The sequence below is a fragment of the Labeo rohita genome, chromosome 15 (genome assembly GCF_022985175.1).
Source record: "Labeo rohita strain BAU-BD-2019 chromosome 15, IGBB_LRoh.1.0, whole genome shotgun sequence".
Classification (NCBI taxonomy): domain Eukaryota; kingdom Metazoa; phylum Chordata; class Actinopteri; order Cypriniformes; family Cyprinidae; genus Labeo; species Labeo rohita.
In genome coordinates, this window is record NC_066883.1 from 12,713,383 (window position 1) to 12,731,753 (window position 18,371).

At 36.7% G+C, this 18,371-nt stretch overlaps 1 protein-coding gene across 4 annotated transcripts in view; it reads left to right on the forward strand.

Annotated features, from left to right (window-relative positions):
• arhgap35a (Rho GTPase activating protein 35a) overlaps positions 1-18,032 on the forward strand; it is a 107,487-nt gene extending 89,455 nt beyond the window's left edge. For all 4 annotated transcript variants that reach the window (XM_051129704.1, XM_051129702.1, XM_051129705.1 and 1 more), the window contains 3 exons: positions 8,278-8,409; positions 14,750-14,855; positions 14,947-18,032. In XM_051129704.1, coding sequence (XP_050985661.1) covers positions 8,278-8,409; positions 14,750-14,855; positions 14,947-15,373 — 665 coding nt within the window. In that variant the 3' untranslated portion in view covers positions 15,374-18,032. The remainder of the gene's footprint in view (positions 1-8,277; positions 8,410-14,749; positions 14,856-14,946) is intronic.
• The last annotated feature ends 339 nt before the right edge of the window (positions 18,033-18,371 follow it).

Consider the following 18,371-nt stretch of genomic DNA (forward strand, 5'->3'; position numbering starts at 1 on the left):
AACATTCCGACTGGAAACAAAGATGGCGTGATGCCAAACCCCCTCGTGAAAAAAGAAAACCACCGTGTTTACAGCTGTGACGATGAGCACATAACAAGTGATTGGTGGAACGACGTGATTGGTTGCTTTATCTGTCATTCATATGGCCCCTTGGCTGGGCCTTTGCCATTCAAAGCGGACAAGGTTCCCAGACCTTCTGCCATCAACCTGAAGGTCTGGCTAATGTGAGACTAGCATAGGAACAACTACACACGGTATATTAATGGGAAACAGGATTTAAAATAAAAAAAAAGCTAAATAACCAACATGGGAGAATTATGTCGGTTAGAGGTTATGAATTTCAGTTTTGATTGCTTTTCGATTAATCTTCCAGCCCTAGGTTGTAATCTGGTTGACAGTCCAACAAAATAGTTGGCTGTGTTGCATCCTTACACTATTTGACATCCATCAGAAAATGGAAAAATGAAGACAATGATTCAGTGTGTAGCTAGTACTGCTGAACTAAATCATGTCAGATGAGATGACAGACAAAAAGGAGACATTCTACCTTCAGCCAAAAAAGTTTGTTCACCAGTGTGGGAGTTTTTGGATCCTGTAAAAAATATGGGGTGTTAGCTATGCCGATCGACCGTTCTTTTCAAAAGCTCTTTTTGTACAGTCATGGTTACAAACTCTCTTTCTGCGTTACTACAATGCATTTAAATTTGTGGTGTCAATCGATTAAAAAAAAAATAACTAATTAATTGCACATTTTTTCATAAAATAATCGCGATTAATTCCACCTAACATTACCATTTTTAATTATACTTTTTTATATTACAATCATTTCACATTCAATTTTCAAATGAATGTAGAAACAATATAAAGAAAGTATAATTTTGATTTTTGATTAATGCCATCTTTTTTTATGACTGAAGGCAAGTATCACTGATACCAACTGATGTCTCTATGAATTTGTTCCTAATATATATCCATTGACTATAGCCATTCAACAATATAGTATAATTGAGAGCTTTCAATTTAACATTATTCTTGCAATTTAAGTGAATTTACTATAACAATCTTCACATAAACCCATTATAATAACTGTCATATAGCTACCTGTGCCCTTCAGCAAGAAAGTATAGCCAAATTTAATAAAGTTATCAAATACTAAAATCTAAATAAATAAAAGATAAAGCTTAAAACTACAGATATATACAGTTATTGATTTCCTCTTTTTTAATTTTTTTTTTTTTTATTAACAGACATTACAGCAGCTGGTTATTAGGATATTTTGGCTGCTGTTACTTTAAAAGCTTGAAACATAAATCGGATCTGACACTGCTTTAAATGTGACTCTTAAATGATAAACACTTACATGCACAGTTTTAAGGCAGCTTTAGTCACCTTTTCTGTAACTTTCCCATCCATTTTACTAATCGAATAAGGGCAAAACATAAATAAACCTTTAGAAATGTGTGAATCGGAAAGTAAATGCTAGATGCTGAACTTTGCAATATCAAGATCAAAATGTAATGGTATTGTCCCATTACTAGCATACTGTCTCATTCAAGTAGGCTATGTACTTTTGCCATCACCACAGGAAGTAATAACTTTCAGACTATTTGATTAGATTTCAGAAATCTGATAGGTAAGGGAATTTTGTATTATTCTTGTCAAATTTGTGCTGTTGATGTGCACTTTTGTCATAAAACATTATGGCACATATGTGACCCTGGACCACAAAACCAGTTTTAAGTCGCTGGGGTATATTTGTAGCAATAGCCAAAAATACATTGTATGGGTCAAAATTATTGATTTTTATTTTATGGCAAAAATCATTAGGAAATTAAGTAAATATCATGTTCCATGAAGATATTTTGTAAATTTTCTACTGTAAATGTATGAAAACTTAATTTTTGATTAGTCATATACATTAAGAACATTATTTGAAGAACTTTAAAGGCAATTTTCTCAATATTTTGATTTGTTTTTTTTTTTTTTTTTTTTTTTTCACCCTCAGATTCCTGATTTTAAATAGTTGTATCTCGGCCGAATATTGTCCTATCCTAACAAACCATACATCAATGGAAAGCTTATATATTTATTATTATGTGATGTAAAAATCTCAATTTTGAAAAAAATTACCCTTATGGTTTTGTGATCCAGGGTCACATATTTTGTGTGTTAAGTTTAAAAGTTTACTACACAAGACAATCCCTGTGGGGGAAAAGTAGTATGTAAAATGAGCAGTAAGAATTTGTAGTTTTCAAAATAGAGTAGGTGAAAAGTATCCAGATGACAACACTTCTGTTGATATTTCAAAGTGTGCGCCTTATGGACATTTTACTATCATGAGGCCACAGAAAAATGACGCAACTGATGCTGGTTGATTGCGTGACAGCGACAATATACAGAATTTAATTATGCTAAACATTCATACTATTCACCTTTTTCTTCCCGTAAATGTGTTAGCAGCCATTTGTATATTCTATGGGTTTGGCTTCCGGTCTCATCAGTGTCCTTCTTACTTTGGTGCTTGATATTGCATATTAGTGCTTCTTAATGTTATTTTAATGCATTATATTAATTATAAACACACTATTAATCCCTTACAGAGATTAAGTTTCTAACTAACTGGTTTGTAGTGCAAACAGTTTTACTGTTTACTGAACACTGTTATTCTTCTCGTTATTTCCCTATAGTAGCTAATGAAATGTTAGTCTCACCCGAAGGCTTACTTCTCATTAAAGAATAAGGTGGATAAAGAACAGACTTTTTAATAGTTGTTTCAGTGTTTTTGTTGTTTGTTTGTTTTTTAATCGAATGTAGCACCTACTAGACAGTATGTGAATAACTGTTATTACTGTTATTCGAAGTCCAGAAATATCTTTTGTAGCTTTTCAGATACACTGAAACACTACAAGAGAAAAGAGATAATTAGTCAAAAAGCCAAGGAGTCTATAATATCTGGAGAAAACTTTCTGTTAGTGTTTCCATTCATCTCAGTGACAATTGCTTAGTTGCTGTCTTTGCTCATGGGGACTGAGTTCCACATTAAAATTTCCACCAAAAAGTTTCATAACACAGTTGTGTAATACTAGATGTGATAGTGTTACTTTGATGGATAACGTATTATTATAAAATGTGGGTCAAGACAAAAAGGGGTTTTCAGGCATCAAACAATAAAAGCATATTTAGAATCATTAGATGATATTAAAAAACTCACAGTTCAGGCCCCAAAACCAGTTAATTGTACTTTTAAATACTTATCTAAGTACTTATCTTTCAAACCAATAAGTTTTACCCATTTGTCAGCTTTTTCTTTAATATGTTTTATAAGTACTGGTCAGAATTAGTATATTATTTCATTTTTAAATAAATATGTCTCTTGCGCTGAGTGACGATAGATTATTTCAAGATTATTTTACTTGGCTTTAATATGCTTTCTGTGTATATAAAGTCACTTTTGAAAATTTGATGTGGAGACCAAAATAAGAAATCTCGTCTTTGGTCTGTGTGCAATTTACACTGTACTTCAAGGAAAACATTCTAAAACATTATAATACCATGGTACTGTTTCAAAAGTACCACTTAAAAAAGCTTGTGAAGCTAAAAACATTTCCAAAGTATAACAAGAGCAATGATCCCACCACCTGCTTTCGTGCTCTGTTTTCTCTCTTACTGCTTGTCTGGCCTCCATGAACTTCCATGTTCTCACATTACCCTGCTGTTGTAGCAGCATAATCTAAAGACATCTCATGGATATCATAGTACATACAGAACTCTGTTACTCACATTTGCCTTGGGGAAAAGTTGGAGTGGGCCAGTCACAGCAGACCCTGCTGACCTCGCTGCTTTCAAAGAAATGGCTGCTATTCCTCGGTGCATGGATCGCATTTCCGTCAATGAGCACATTGTAGAGCAGATAAGCTCAATTAACCGGGACTGATCCACAGCTATTGATCTGGCCCACCGAGGGCCATTACGAAAGCATAATGTCAGAGCGCGTAGAAATATGCTTGCATTATGTGTACACTTGAAAAGAGGCAGCATAGCGCTTATTCGTGCTTGCATTTTTTAAAGATGTTAAGATGTGTGTATCTATAGTTCAGACTAGTGTGTGTGTGTGTGTGTGTGTGTGTGCGCGTGTGTATATATATATATATATATATATATAATTATATATATATATATATATATATATATATATAATTATATATAAAATTTATTTAGCAAGGGTACGTTAAATTGATTTAATATTTATCAAAGAATTCTGAAAAAAAAAAAGTCTTTCAACACATCTGTTTTCCACATTTATAATAATAATAGTAATAATAAAGTGCAACTGCTGAAAATTCATATTTGCCATAAAGGGATTTTACATTTTAAAATATATTAAAACAAAAAACAGTTTTTTTGTTAAATTGTAATAATATTTATATTTATTTAATTAATCAAGATTAATTGGTTTGACAGCCCTAATTTACATGCATGTTATAAATATTATATAATATACAAATTACTAAGAAAATAGATTAATATATGTTCTTATAAATATATGCAGTACACACACATATGTAAGCACAAATTTTTATTTTGTATGCGATTAATCACAATTAATTGATTTGACAGCCCTAATTTAGATACATATTATAAATATTATATAATATACAAATTACTAATAAAATATGAGTATATGTTCATATAAATATATGCAGTACACACACATATGTAAGCACAAACTTTTTTGTATGCGATTAATCACGATTAATTGATTTGATAGCCCTAATTTACATACATATTATAAATATTATATAGTATAAAAATTACTAAAAAATATGTATAAATATATTTGCATATAAATATATATAGTGCACACACATATGTAAGCACAAACTGTTATTTTGGATGCAATTAATTGTGATTAATTGATTTGACAGCCCTAATTTACATACCTATTATAAATATTAAATAGTATAAAAATTACTAATAAATTATATTAATATAGGTTCATATAAATATATACAGTATACACGCACATGTAAACAAACATTTATTTTGGATGCGATTAATTGTGATTAATCGATTTGACAGCCCTAATTTATATACATGTTATAAATATTATATAATATAAAAATAACTAATAAAACACATTAATATAATACATATTTATATATATATTGAATTTATTTATTTATTTATTTAAATAAATGCTTTTATATGTTTATGTAAAAATTCATGTGTTTTATTAGTTAATAGACATGGACTAAAAGCCCCAAATCTATCAATTTTCATTTCGTTAAGTTCTCCAAAGAAACTTGTGTGATGTGGATGCGTGTGTGCATCATCACAGTCCGTCCTGTTTGTGTGTTTGCGCCGGAAGAGAAGGTCAGTTAATTACCAGCAGATTGGTTTGGGTAATGAACCACAAGCACACACGCTCCACTGATCTGCTCGGCCCCGGTTCGAATCGGCATGAGCTAATAGAAGGCGAAGGCTCGTGTCTGATCGATCAGAACCCCGCGCAGCCAGGTGACAATACAATTACGGCGGAAATTACTGCGCAGGTATGTGCTCAGCAGCATCCCGACCAACTCCAGCGTGAGCAGGTGGAGAAATGTCAGACGATTCACAATCAGCCATTATTGATCTCTGATAAAATAGAATCAGGCTAGAGTAACTGATCTGGGGTCAGCTGGATTTAACATGCTGGACTGAAAGATTACAATTGCAGTACGAATGTAGAGGACTTGTCTGTGTTTGTAGCTTTAGCTAAATCACATTGGCAGAAGTAAAGATCAAAATTGTTTTGTTGTTTTAATCGCCACTTGTTTTGTTTGCGTCTCGTAACCTCTCACCCTCTCTTGTGCACCAATTTTGCGCCTGCACGCTAAGCACACATTCTCCAATCAGATACACATTTGGCTGAATCAGATGAGAGATTAGAGAGACGTCCAGACAGCAAGAGTGGACAGGTTTGATTATAAGGGGACTGTGCTTTCAGAAATACCCCTTGTGTGAATGAAAAAAAAAAAAGATGTAATGTTCATATGATCTCTGATTTTAAGGAACAGATATTGTTAATTCAGATCAGTGTGCCTCTATAATATCTAGAGAAATATGTCCATTAGCCTTCCCGTTCATCTCAGCACCAGTTCTTTGGCTTTTCATTTCAGTCCATAAATCTCATAATGTATTTCAGGGTCAGAGTGACTTGAAATGATGGTGCAGGTCACAGTGTTTCTTCAGTTATCGGCACTTTTGGCCCTGTGGACTCATTTTTTTAGTTAGAGGTTTTTCCAATCTCATTAGATTCATTTGCAATTTGTTTTCTGAGTTTTCTGTGCTAAAATACAAGTGTATTGCTCAATAGCATTCTGTGATGGAAATGCTGTGTTTATTATTTTTGGAGTAAAATAACTCCTTTATCTTCCTAAGGCCAATTTAACATTTAAGCCACATTCACACAGCAGCAGAATGCGGTTGTCAATACCGTATTTGAGTTCTCAGTATGGTTACTTTCACACACAGTACGGTTATTTACAGGTGTGACAACCGTATTCTATAACTGAACTCACACCTGTAAATTTTCAGGACTCACAACCGCATTTTCAGTACAGGATCATGTCAAACCGTGTGAGAGAGCTGCTCTGCCATACAAACGTGCGTCTACCGTGTGCTGCGTTCTTTAATTTGTGGTTTCAGTAACTTACAGTGACGGAGAAATGAGCTGTGTGTCATCTGAAAGTTTTATATCCACCCTCCACCGGAGCCGCTCAAATGTTCCGCTCTCCACTCAAATTTAAAAGCGGCAGTCAGTTAATGATGATTTGATGAATGAACTCGTGGCTCGATTGGACTCTTGTCGTGTCAGAAAGTGATAAGACTTTGAGTTCACGGACGTCGCCATCTTTAAAATTGTTTTGGTCTCTGTTGCTATGGTTACTCGTAAGGAATAAGGGCTTAACTACTGTTGCACGTTCATACAGACAGTTTTCGAAAAGCGACTGTAAGCTGCTGTGTGAACGGGACATTTTGAGACTCACACCTGTCAAGTAAATGCGGTTGTCAATCCCAAAAACTGACAGTGTGAACGTGGCCAACATTTAATGTGTCCTAAATAAATAAAATTAAATGCATTCACGTGTTTTGCTTAATTGGAAATGATGCACAACATATTCTGGACATGAATAATAAATGATATGTACTTTGATCTTCTAATGTAAATCTCAAACTATCCACAGACACAGTTACATTTTTGGAATTCTTTTGTTTTATTTTATTTTATTTTTTATTGAGCTTAGTCTTTTTGCTTTTACACATTTTATCCCTTAAAACTCTAAATAATCAATTACATTTTTCCATTTTTTTTTCCTGTGAATATTATCTGTATGCCTACACCCTTGCCTCATTTAGTATATGCAGGCTATTAATATGCAAATTAGACCCCACCTCCATTCAGTAACAGCAGCGTGAAATGTTTTGTTTATTTCAGTCTTTGTTTAAATTATTAAACTTAATCCATCATACAAATATGCATTATTTTCATAGTTTTAGACTGAAGATCTGGGACCAAGGATAAAACTAAATGCAAACATAAATGTGTAAAAATTAGAAAAAATACTAGTGCTGCTCAAATGATTAATTAATCGAATCCAAAATCATTTTTTGTTTATATAATATATATGTGTGTGTACTGTGTTTATTTATTATGTATATATGAAGACACAAACAGTATATATTTAAAAAATATTGCCCTGTATTTATGTGTATATATTTTATTTTCTTAAATATATACATGCATGTGTGTGTATTTATTTATTTATTTATATATATATATATATATATATATATATATATACACATAATAAATATACACAGTACACACGCATGTATTTTGTACACACAAACTTTTAATAGTATTTTGGATGCAATTAATTGCGATTAATCGTTGGCCAGCACTAAAAAATACTTTTCAAATGTCTTTTATTCATGGTAAAGTTTAAGGTCATTATAATGCGGTCATATGGAAATATGTTGGCTTTAATAAAAATCAACCCCCAGCACATAAAATTGCCTTAAGTTAAGGAAACACCCATTTGAAGAGTAATGTACACTAAACCAGTCGCACCCTGAAATTTATTACGATGTGCTTCCTATTTTTTTTAATAGTGCTTTTAGACTGTAATTTAACTACTTTAAATTGCGAGTGGCTTGAGAAGCTGCAGCAATTCACAAACATCCATTTGAAAGTTTAACCAAAGTCTCTCTCTCTCTTTCTGTACATTACAGACCCTAACATTGACCTGATCGAGAAGGACATGTCTGTGAACACGGTGGCAGGAGCAATGAAGAGCTTCTTCTCAGAGCTGCCCGATCCTTTGGTACCCTACAGCATGCAGACGGAGCTGGTGGAGGCCTTTAGTGAGTATCAACACGAGAGCGTGCAGACAAAAGTAGACTCTCACAGTCGATAAAAACACTGATATACAGGGAAGATTTTCCACAGCCAGATGTTTACTGTCAGAAAGCAGTGTGCTTGGTTGTAGTCCTCTGAGGTTAGTGTGCTCTGGAGAGCTCCTCTGCTGGACATCCTGTGTGTAGAGAGGGAGAACAAGAAAAACAAGGGATAAGCCAGCGAGTAGAAATGGATTGAGTTTCTGCAGTGCGTTTTCCTGTTGCGGTATTATAGACTTCTCTCCCCGTTCTTTAATACACACTCACTCTCTCTCAGTGTGAAGTTCAGCATTGTCTACTCTGGGCATCGTTCCAAGCCAGCAATACACAAGCGATGAGACTTAAGCCTAAGATTGCCGTTAGTCCTTCACTCCAGACTGTTTCTCAATAAACAAGCCCTCTCAAGTCCCACCATGCTTTAAATAGTTTCACAAACAGCAGGCCTGATTCAGCAGAAAATAAAGCGTAACACCCAAACCTGGTGTAGTACAGCACAAAAGAGGGGTTTTGATTGGTTAAATTATTCAGTATGCTATGGGTGTTTGTCTGGGCGTTGCCGTTCGGTTGCTAATGTGTTCTGAGCTGCGTTTGATGTGCGGGAAATGTTACGCGGCAAAGATTAAAGGGATTGTTCACCCAGATATTAAACTTGTCATTATTTACTCACCTTCATGTCATTCTAAACATGTTTGAGTTTGTTTCTCTGGAACACAAATAAGATATTTGCAATACAATGCAAGTCAAAAGTCAAATTTTACCAACATCATCAAAATATCATCTTTCATGTTCCATGGAAGAAAAAGAAAGTCATACAGGTTCGGAACAACATGAGGGTGAGTAAATGATGACACAGTCTTCATTTTTAGATGAACTTTAATGCTTAGGGTCACAACTACATTTGTAAGCAATCACTTGATGCAAGAACATTACAGAAGCACATTGAGAGTATTAAGGACGGGAAAATAGAGGGAGAGGACAGACGGCGGATCACCTGACTGCCGTGTCACTCTCCGCAGGTGGTGGGCGGGGCTTTGCTCTGGTCCGTCTGTCACTGGACACCATGGCAACAGCCCAGCAGGCTTGTTCTGTTTTAGTCTCTGAAAGCACAGGAAGCACCTGCACTGCTTTAAGACCTCCTGAATATGCCTTTGCTTTGCTGATCTGCCATCTATTAGACGTCTCGACGGGATATTTAGATTAATGCATTTGCTGAGTGGCAGTGGCGGTGCTGGTTTTTTCTGATTCATTAGATGATATTTGCATATCCAGTCTTAAAATCAACAATGTCTGGGTAAGTTTTAAATACACCATGCCAGTGCCAGTGCTCCCTACAGTATACGTGAAGTACACAAGCAGCGAAAGAGACTCTATTCCCCAGGCGGCTTTATATGCGTGCGATCCAAGACAGAGTAAAACACAGACAACTATAGGCTACTTTGGGTTGCAGCTATGCGCTTAAATGGACAAATGCACAGAGAAATATGTAAAAATGTCCTTTTTGCAGTTTTCACTCAAATGCAGTTAGTTGTCTTAAGTGAACATAAACAGTTGGAAAAGTAGTCAAATGCTCATCAGTGTACTATGGTGTGTGTGTGCACCAAAAGTGAATTTGATTATTTTTGAGTAAATTACATAGTCAATGCAAAAACACAAATAGACACAAATTTGCACCAGGCAACATGAATTGGGTGATGCCATTGCCACGAACTTGCGCTATACGCTTCAAACACGAGTGACACGGTCAACATCCTGCGAGTAATCTGGAGTGATATTGCGTTGCGAATAATCGCTTTGCTTTTGGTGTGCACACCATTGGATCTGTGCATTTGATCCGCAAACATGCAATGAACTAAAATTTCACCTCGAGTGGAAAATTCGCATGAAACGTTGCCATGCAAGCCAATTAGTGAAGGACTTATTGACAAATCCAGTTTGACAAGTCCAGTTGTATCAGAAAATGAAGGAGAGCATTACGGGACAATTTTATTTGCGCGAGTGACACAAAAAACATCCTGCAAGGGATCTAGAGCAATAACATGTTCTGTGAATTTGGTCGATTGCCACAAATGTGCAATATACACCTCATCACATCTTTTGTGCAAAAAAATTCGCCTGACACGTTGTCGCAAAGATTACATTACGCAATGATTTTATACACGCAAGTGACATGAAAAACACCCCACGAGTAATCTAGAGCAATAACATGATGTGAATATTTGCTTCACTTTTGGTGTGCACACACCATTAGATTTGTGCATTTGGTCAGTTATCGCGAACGTGCAATATACACTTCAATTACGTCTTCCAGCTACAGCGGAAAATTTGCATGATGCATTGTCGCATATCCAGTTTGTCTAATCCGGTTGTATCAGAAAATAAACACAGATGTGTGCATTTGCTCGATTGTCGCAAACACGCAATATATACGCCTCAGACGCGTTGCCGTGCAAGCCAATCTGTCGAGCTTGACACGTCCGGTTGTATCAGAAAATAAAGGAGAGCATTACATGATGATTTTATTCACGTGAGTAACCTAGAGTGATAAGCCGACGCAAATATTCGCTTCACCTTTGGTGTGCACACTATTAAATGTGCGCATTTGGTCTTAAAGTGACAGCAGCCTAATAAACCTACTGCTGTCTTTGTCATTTAATATTAATCAAACAACAAAAGAACACAAGAGAAGCATTTACTCCACTGCACTGAATTACTATAGTAATTTTAATAAGAATCTATGTATATTTAATTCATACAGTGACAGCTATGCAGTGTTTTATTTTTACATTTGATTACTTTATTACAAATCTGTATAGTAGGCTGTTTTAGGCTAAACTGTATTTGTCCTATTATTTGTAATTTTTCTCTTTTTTTATATTACTGACTCTTTCAACTCACAGTTGTTTGTTTTTCAACTGCTTTGAAAGAGCAGATTTCGGGTTGGGTTTTGCTTGGGGCCCCCACAAGTCTAGAACTGGCATTGCACCATGCCTTTTGAGATCACTATTACTACTTCTGATACTTGAAGTCATGGTTTCATTCAAATAGCTAATCTTGAGTACTTCAGTTTTAATGTAAACGCTTAGCATATATATACGGCCAAACGTATTAAGAACAAATTTTTAAGAATTCTCTATTTAAAACCATGTACAAATGTAGGCTCTCGACATATGCTCACTAGAAAGTTTCATCCTTTTTCAGTGTCTGTGCTATTTTGCTCTTGGAGTTAAAGAAAAATTGAGGGTGGGTCAGTAAGCAATGACCCAGAACACTCTAGAAACAAACTAAATGCACTAAAATCACCCTAGCCAGCAACCATATAGCAACGACCTGGCATTATGGTGGTTCTGCACATTTTCCTTGTAGTTACTGCAGTAATTCTGCATCTGGGGCCACAATGCATAATGCTGATGTCAGTGCATGAATGTGTGTAAAGCTGACATCAGAGTGTGTGTGTGCGTGTGTGAGACTAGGGAGGAACACATCTGCCGTAGTGGTCACATGTTCTGACACAAGGCTCACAGCGTTAAGGGCTGATGTAAGCCGTTCTGACTCACCGCAACCATCAAGCTCGCTGCACCCAGGGCGTGTGTGTATGTGTGTGACTGCACACACTACACAATTATTTCTGTACATGTACTGTTTGTGTGTGTGAGACACACTGTGCTTCATTGAACAATCCCTCGGTCACCCCAGATGAGGCTGATGGGAAGTCTAGTATGTGCGCACACACATACACTTACACCTTTTCACTGTTACTCCTCCCTGGAGTTGTTGTTTATTGATTTAGGTGGAGTGTGCTGTTTCCTTTGTGCATATTAGAACTCATTATTCCTGAATTACTTCCTCAAGCATTGCTTCCAAGCAGTCTGAGGTCCCAAAGCCAAACATGGATAGTGTTTTAAGAAAGAGTCCCCACACACATTTCATCTGGAGCAACTAGAGTGATTTGATTTCTGCACACACATTCCATCAAAATCTTTATTAGTATTCAGCATTTTGCAAAAATATGGTGCCAAAATATGGAGGACTTAAATCTGATTTATATCGCCTTTTTTAACATTTGAAATTGATAGCTCATTCTTTAATTGTAAGTGTCTCTTCTAGTCCTCTATACAAAAGAAATCTTTTTAAATAATAATTTTAATTTACATTTATATTTAAGTTTTCCACCCTATTACTCTAAATTGTATCCAAATGTTGCTTGATATAATGATTTAGAAGCAGTTAATACTACACCAATAAAAAAATGAAATCTTTGGTAAAAAGGTTCTACTGAAATATGCTGGTAAATAAAACAATAGATAACAGTTGCAATTTAAGCCTTAATTAAGCTGTCACTTGGCATGGACTAGCTAGTTTGCAACGAAATGTAGGTTTTAAGTATTTACATTACTTATGATTTTTTATTACCCTTCTATTATCTGCAACATTCAACTTTGATATTGGAATTTGATTAACAGAGTTGAAGGTTATACTTGACGAATGCATTTGTGCGAATCTATTTGTGTAGAAAATGGAAAAAAAAACAAACATTAATTTGATTGTTTACTTACATTCCCACCATGCTGTAAAAATCTGCTACATTTTTACTTCCAAAATGTTACATTGGTTCATTATGGTAACAGGGCTGAACACACTGTATATGTGGGGCATAGCTTAATATTATGTTAGTGGGACAACAGTTGGGGATAGTTCTCTCAAAAATTTGCTGTCATTAATTACTCAGCCTCATGTCGTTCCAAAGCTGTAGGTCCTTTGTTTATCTTCGGAACACAAATTCAGATATATTTTTGATGAAATCCGAGAGCTTTCTGACCCTGCATAGACAGCAAAGCAACCGTCATTTTATGATGCTACTGAATACTTTTTGTGTGCAAAGAAATCAAAATTTCTTCTTTTCCATGTCAGTTTTCAACACGTGTTCACGAGAGTACCATGACGTACCATAGTGTCAACTAAAGCTGAAGAGAAGAATTGGATGAAGTTATTTTTGTTTTCTTTGTGCACAAAAAGTATTCTTGTAGCTTCATAACATTAAGGTTGAACCACTGATGTCACATTGGCTATTTTAACAGTGTACTACTTTTCTGGGCCTTGAACATGTTGGTTGCGTTGCTGTCTATGCAGGTTTAGAAAGCGCTCTGATTTAATCAAAAATAGGTCTTACAGGTTTGGAACGACATTACAGTGATTTTTGGGTGAACTATCCCTTTAATAATTAAAAACATATCTGCTTCAAATAAAATGGGCAGTGATGGGAATATCGGCATTATAAATAAACGGCGTTACTAACAGCATTACCTTTTTCAGTAACAAGTTATTAAATTAATTACTGTTTCCCCCGTTACAACGTCATTACCATTACTAACAATAAAATGCAGTGGTAAATGAGGTAAATTCTGGCTTATTCCTCTCAGCGCTTCTTTTTCCAGAAACAAAAAATAGCTGAGATGAACTTGATGAATGTTCACATTTGTTCACGGAGGCAATGTGGGTGTTTACCCCGCATCTCACATGGAAGTTTAAAATTTAAAAAGCGGAGCCGCTCGCGGGCATGATTACATTAGAAATGAGTTTAGACGGTAAAAACTGGAGCTCGCGTTGGTATGTACAGATTTCTTCATCAGAGAATGTCTTTTCACATATTCACGAAGATTCAGGTTGTTTTATTTACATGTCCGTGAGGAGAGGTGATGGAGACCGAGACGGCAGAGAGCACACCCGTTTTATTTATTTTACAAAAGCACATTGTTTTGTTGTTATTATAATGTTTTTTTCTTTTTTTATGTCCACGGGTTGAAGCGACCCCAGTGACATGATATTTACCCCCTCTCACATTGTCCCACAGCAGCATTAAAATAGTGTAGATTAGTGTACAATGTTTTATTCATTCACCATATTTAATAGTGGAGGCATCCAAGTTATTTGAATTTTTTTTTTTCTCAATAGTTACTTTCCCTGGTAATTAGTATGTAACTCAGTTACTATTTGTGAGAAGTAACTATAACTAATTGTTTTTTTAAAGTAATGTGTCCAATGCTGAAAATAGAGTTTGTGACTTTGTCACTTTACAGAACTAATAGGACCCGATTTGAGATGTCCTATTAAAAGAGGGCATGACATTACAGAAACACACTGGTCTTAAAGGCCTTTGAAGCCATTGTCAAGACCGACTCCTGTGTGTGTATGTGTGTGTCTTGTCGCCCTCTAACTATTTGTGTGTTGTGGGACAAGTGAACACCTGTGAAGCATAAAGAAAATAAATGTGTTTGTGTCTCATTCTGTGTTCCCTCTTGGCCCCCTGCAGAAATCAATGATCGAGAGCAGCGCCTCCACACCATGAAGGATGTGCTCCGCAGGTTCCCTCGAGAGAACTACGAGGTCTTCAAATACGTCATCACTCACCTGAACAAGTGAGAATCAGAACCATTCCTAAGGCAACACACGATCAAACTCGCTTGCACAAAATGTTCTCCATTCTCACTGTTCCTCTCTTTCTCTCAGGGTGAGCCAAAACAGCCGCCTGAACCTGATGACCAGCGAGAACTTGTCTATCTGTTTCTGGCCGACGCTAATGCGGCCCGATTTCACCACCATGGATGCGCTGACGGCCACACGCACCTACCAGACAATCATCGAGACCTTTATCCACCAGTGTGCTTTTTTCTTCTACAATCAGCCCTTAGCCGACACACCCAGCGGCCTGCCCGGACAGCCCGCCTCGCCTACCGCCACCTTGTCTTCTGGCTCCTCCATACCAGGCTCTGCCTACTCCACCTGTTACGCCCCACTACAACCCGTAGCCCCGCCCTACAGCCCCGCCCAACAATCCCCGCCCCATTCTCCACCCCCAACTCCTCAATCCCCAATCCAGAGCCTGCTGCCTTCGCTCCACCCCCATCACACCCCTACGGAACAACACACGCTGTGAACCTGTAGATGAGGAGGAGAACTTTGGGAGCACTGAAAGAGATTAATTGAATGGAAGAAACTTCCGAGGAGATTGCACGGCCGTGCCTGACTTATCACAGTTGAGGAACGACAAAGAGGTCAAGAGTACATGAGCTACGTCAAACACACTTCATCGCCCTCTTTCCGCATCATGCTACTCCATAAATTGCAGCACCGCTCTGTTCTTGGCCCTTAGACAACTGCACGTGAAGTGCGGTAACCCTAAACCCAAATCTCTAATGGGTCCACGTGACGTAGATGTTGCATTTTTGCTGTTTCCAGCATTTTCTTCGACCAGTGCTGGCGACCAATGGGTGTTGGGGAATTTATGAACAAATGGGACCACCTCACATTCGGGTGACTGTATGCAACCGCCTAGAAATAAGGTTAAGCGGGCCAACAGGGTGGCCTATATATTCACCAGATTTTTGTTGTAACTTCCGACCACTGTTATTATCAAATTACGAAAAAGAAATGCTTTTTTCCGACGCAGCAACACGAGCATATTCCTCCCCCTTATTTATCCTGTTTCGCTCGTAACCTTCACAAAACTCGAAAGACACAACTAGAACTTGACAAACTGGATCTAGTTTTGCTGGCAATGATGTGCATGGAATGCACAGCATTCTGGGATTTGAAGTCTTTTCCTCACCTTTATCCCCCGTCACATGAGCCTCCAGAATATGCTGGAAGACTAATGCTTCTTTTATTGCAGAATGTCCTCACAACCACACAACCCTCGGTTTCTTGCTCCTTGAGGATCTTCAGCAGTGTCTGTTCACATTTGGGAGCTGTATTATTATCTTATTACATGTTTGCAGGAAGTCCTTCCCTTCTGCTCACGTTAGATCTGTAAACTACTTTTGCGCACATGATTGGTGAACCAATGAGTGATGAGTTCTAAAGGGACGGGTTAGGTTGTGGTCCACCTGTGTTTGGAGGAGAGGTATGCACTAAATCAAGATTTACCTCACAGTTCTGGAGGGTAAAGGAAGTTTGCACTAGAGGAGACGCTGTGTCTACTTGTACCTATTTGGATGGCATTGAATCAGTGAGCTGTGGAAGCCTAGAGGAGGATGAGAGAGAAGATAGTGGCATAGCTGGATGGGAAAAATGGCTTACGAAAAAGATAAAGTGTTTGGTGCGTTATCGGAGCTTGCAGTTAGTGGCTTTTTGTCAGGACTGACTAAATATCTGTACTTCAGAGTTGACCTCAGAAGAACGACATTGTTTATAAAATGCTAGAAGTTTTTTAAAAAAAGATTAGGAGATGAAAACCTGGGCACAGAAATAGGAAAGTTAATGTGGTAGCTTGGAAGTAGACGTTTCTTTTTGCGGGCTCTTGGAGCACAACACTACCACCCAGTTGACAACGCAGGTATTGCATGCTGAAACTCAGCTTGTGTTCATGCTAATACTACATTTTTGTTTTTCTAGAAAATGCTGGATGCATTCACAACGCTTGATTGAGAAATCAGCAGCCATTCAGCGTTCAACGTCATACCAATATTCCCCAGCACTTATACTTTGAAAGTTTACTTACTCCAGATTAGATAACAGATCATTTTCTGAGAGTTTTTGAACTTAGAAGAGTCTGTTTGGTTTTCAAGAGTTGAGATGTTGTGAAACTGTGAAACAATCACATTTATGGAGATAAATGAATGTATCCCACAGCAGATTTTAGTTCTTTTTTGTGCATATCTCTCCCTGTAACACGTTAACCACAGTGAACCACACCTGCCCCGCCCTCTTTTGACATGCCAATCAACGTCTACTCTGACTTGTGATTGGCTGTGATGAGCTGCAACTCTTTACCAGTTTTTTGCTAAAACACTACGTCTTTTCCCCTGAGAGAGCAGGAGTAATGGTATATTTTGGGAAATCGGGAGCTGTGTGGCCTATACACCCCTGGTACTTTGTGTATGAATGCTGCATTCTCTGTGTACTTTCAATGTATCCTTTCAGAGCCGACTGTCCTCCGCAGCCAAAGACTGTGCAAAACAAAAAAAGCAAAAAAAAAAAAGTAATAAAAAAGGGCAGGGGAAGACGACGAAAAGCGAAAAAGCAACAAGACAAACTTGTATTAAAAATGTGACATTGGTTCAGCAATCCTATTTGGCTGCATCACTTTATTTTTTTGTTTTTTGTTTCATTTTCTTTTTTCAACAATGGTGACAGATTGTCTGTTAAGTTAAAGGAGAAAGGAGCAAAACTATATTCAGAATGGTTGTTTATTTGTACGTTAGGGGGTCTGACATTTTGCCCTGTAGTTAATGGTGATAGAAAAGGTGTTTTTTTTATGTTTTATTTTAATAATTAAAAAATGAGACAAAGCATTTTTTAACAGTCTTTTTTTTTTTTTTTTTGTGAATGGTATAAAGGCCACAATGATGTTAGTGCATGATTCAAGACCAGGTCAGGGAGAGGGGTCTGCCACTCTCAGTATTAAAAAAAGGAAGAAAAACATGAACAAAGAAAAAAAATAGAATCGAAAAAATACAGAAATAAATGAAGTTACATCAACAAAAATACATGTCATTATTTGCCAGGAAGTTGGTAATTAGTCTAAATGGGAATGGTGTAAAAACAGTAAGGCCTTCTGTGACCTGTATTATAGTTAATAAATCAATCTTGTAAAATTGGTCTCTTGTCTTTATTTTATAGCTGTAGAATGTGCATTAATTCTGTTACATCTGTGCTTTTTGGTCACTTGTCGTTTTATCATTCAAAAGAAGTATGAAATTAATTTTATTCAGCAAGGATGCAAAAATTGATCAAATATGACAGTAATGAATTTTACATTGTTAGAAAGACATTTTGTTTAAAAATACTTTATATTCATTACAGAATTTCGAAGAACAAAATGTATCACGGTTTCCACAAAAATATTAAGAAGCACAGATGTTTTCAACATTGATGATAAATGTTTCTTAAGCACCGAGCATAGTACAATGATTTCTGAAGGGTCATGTGACACT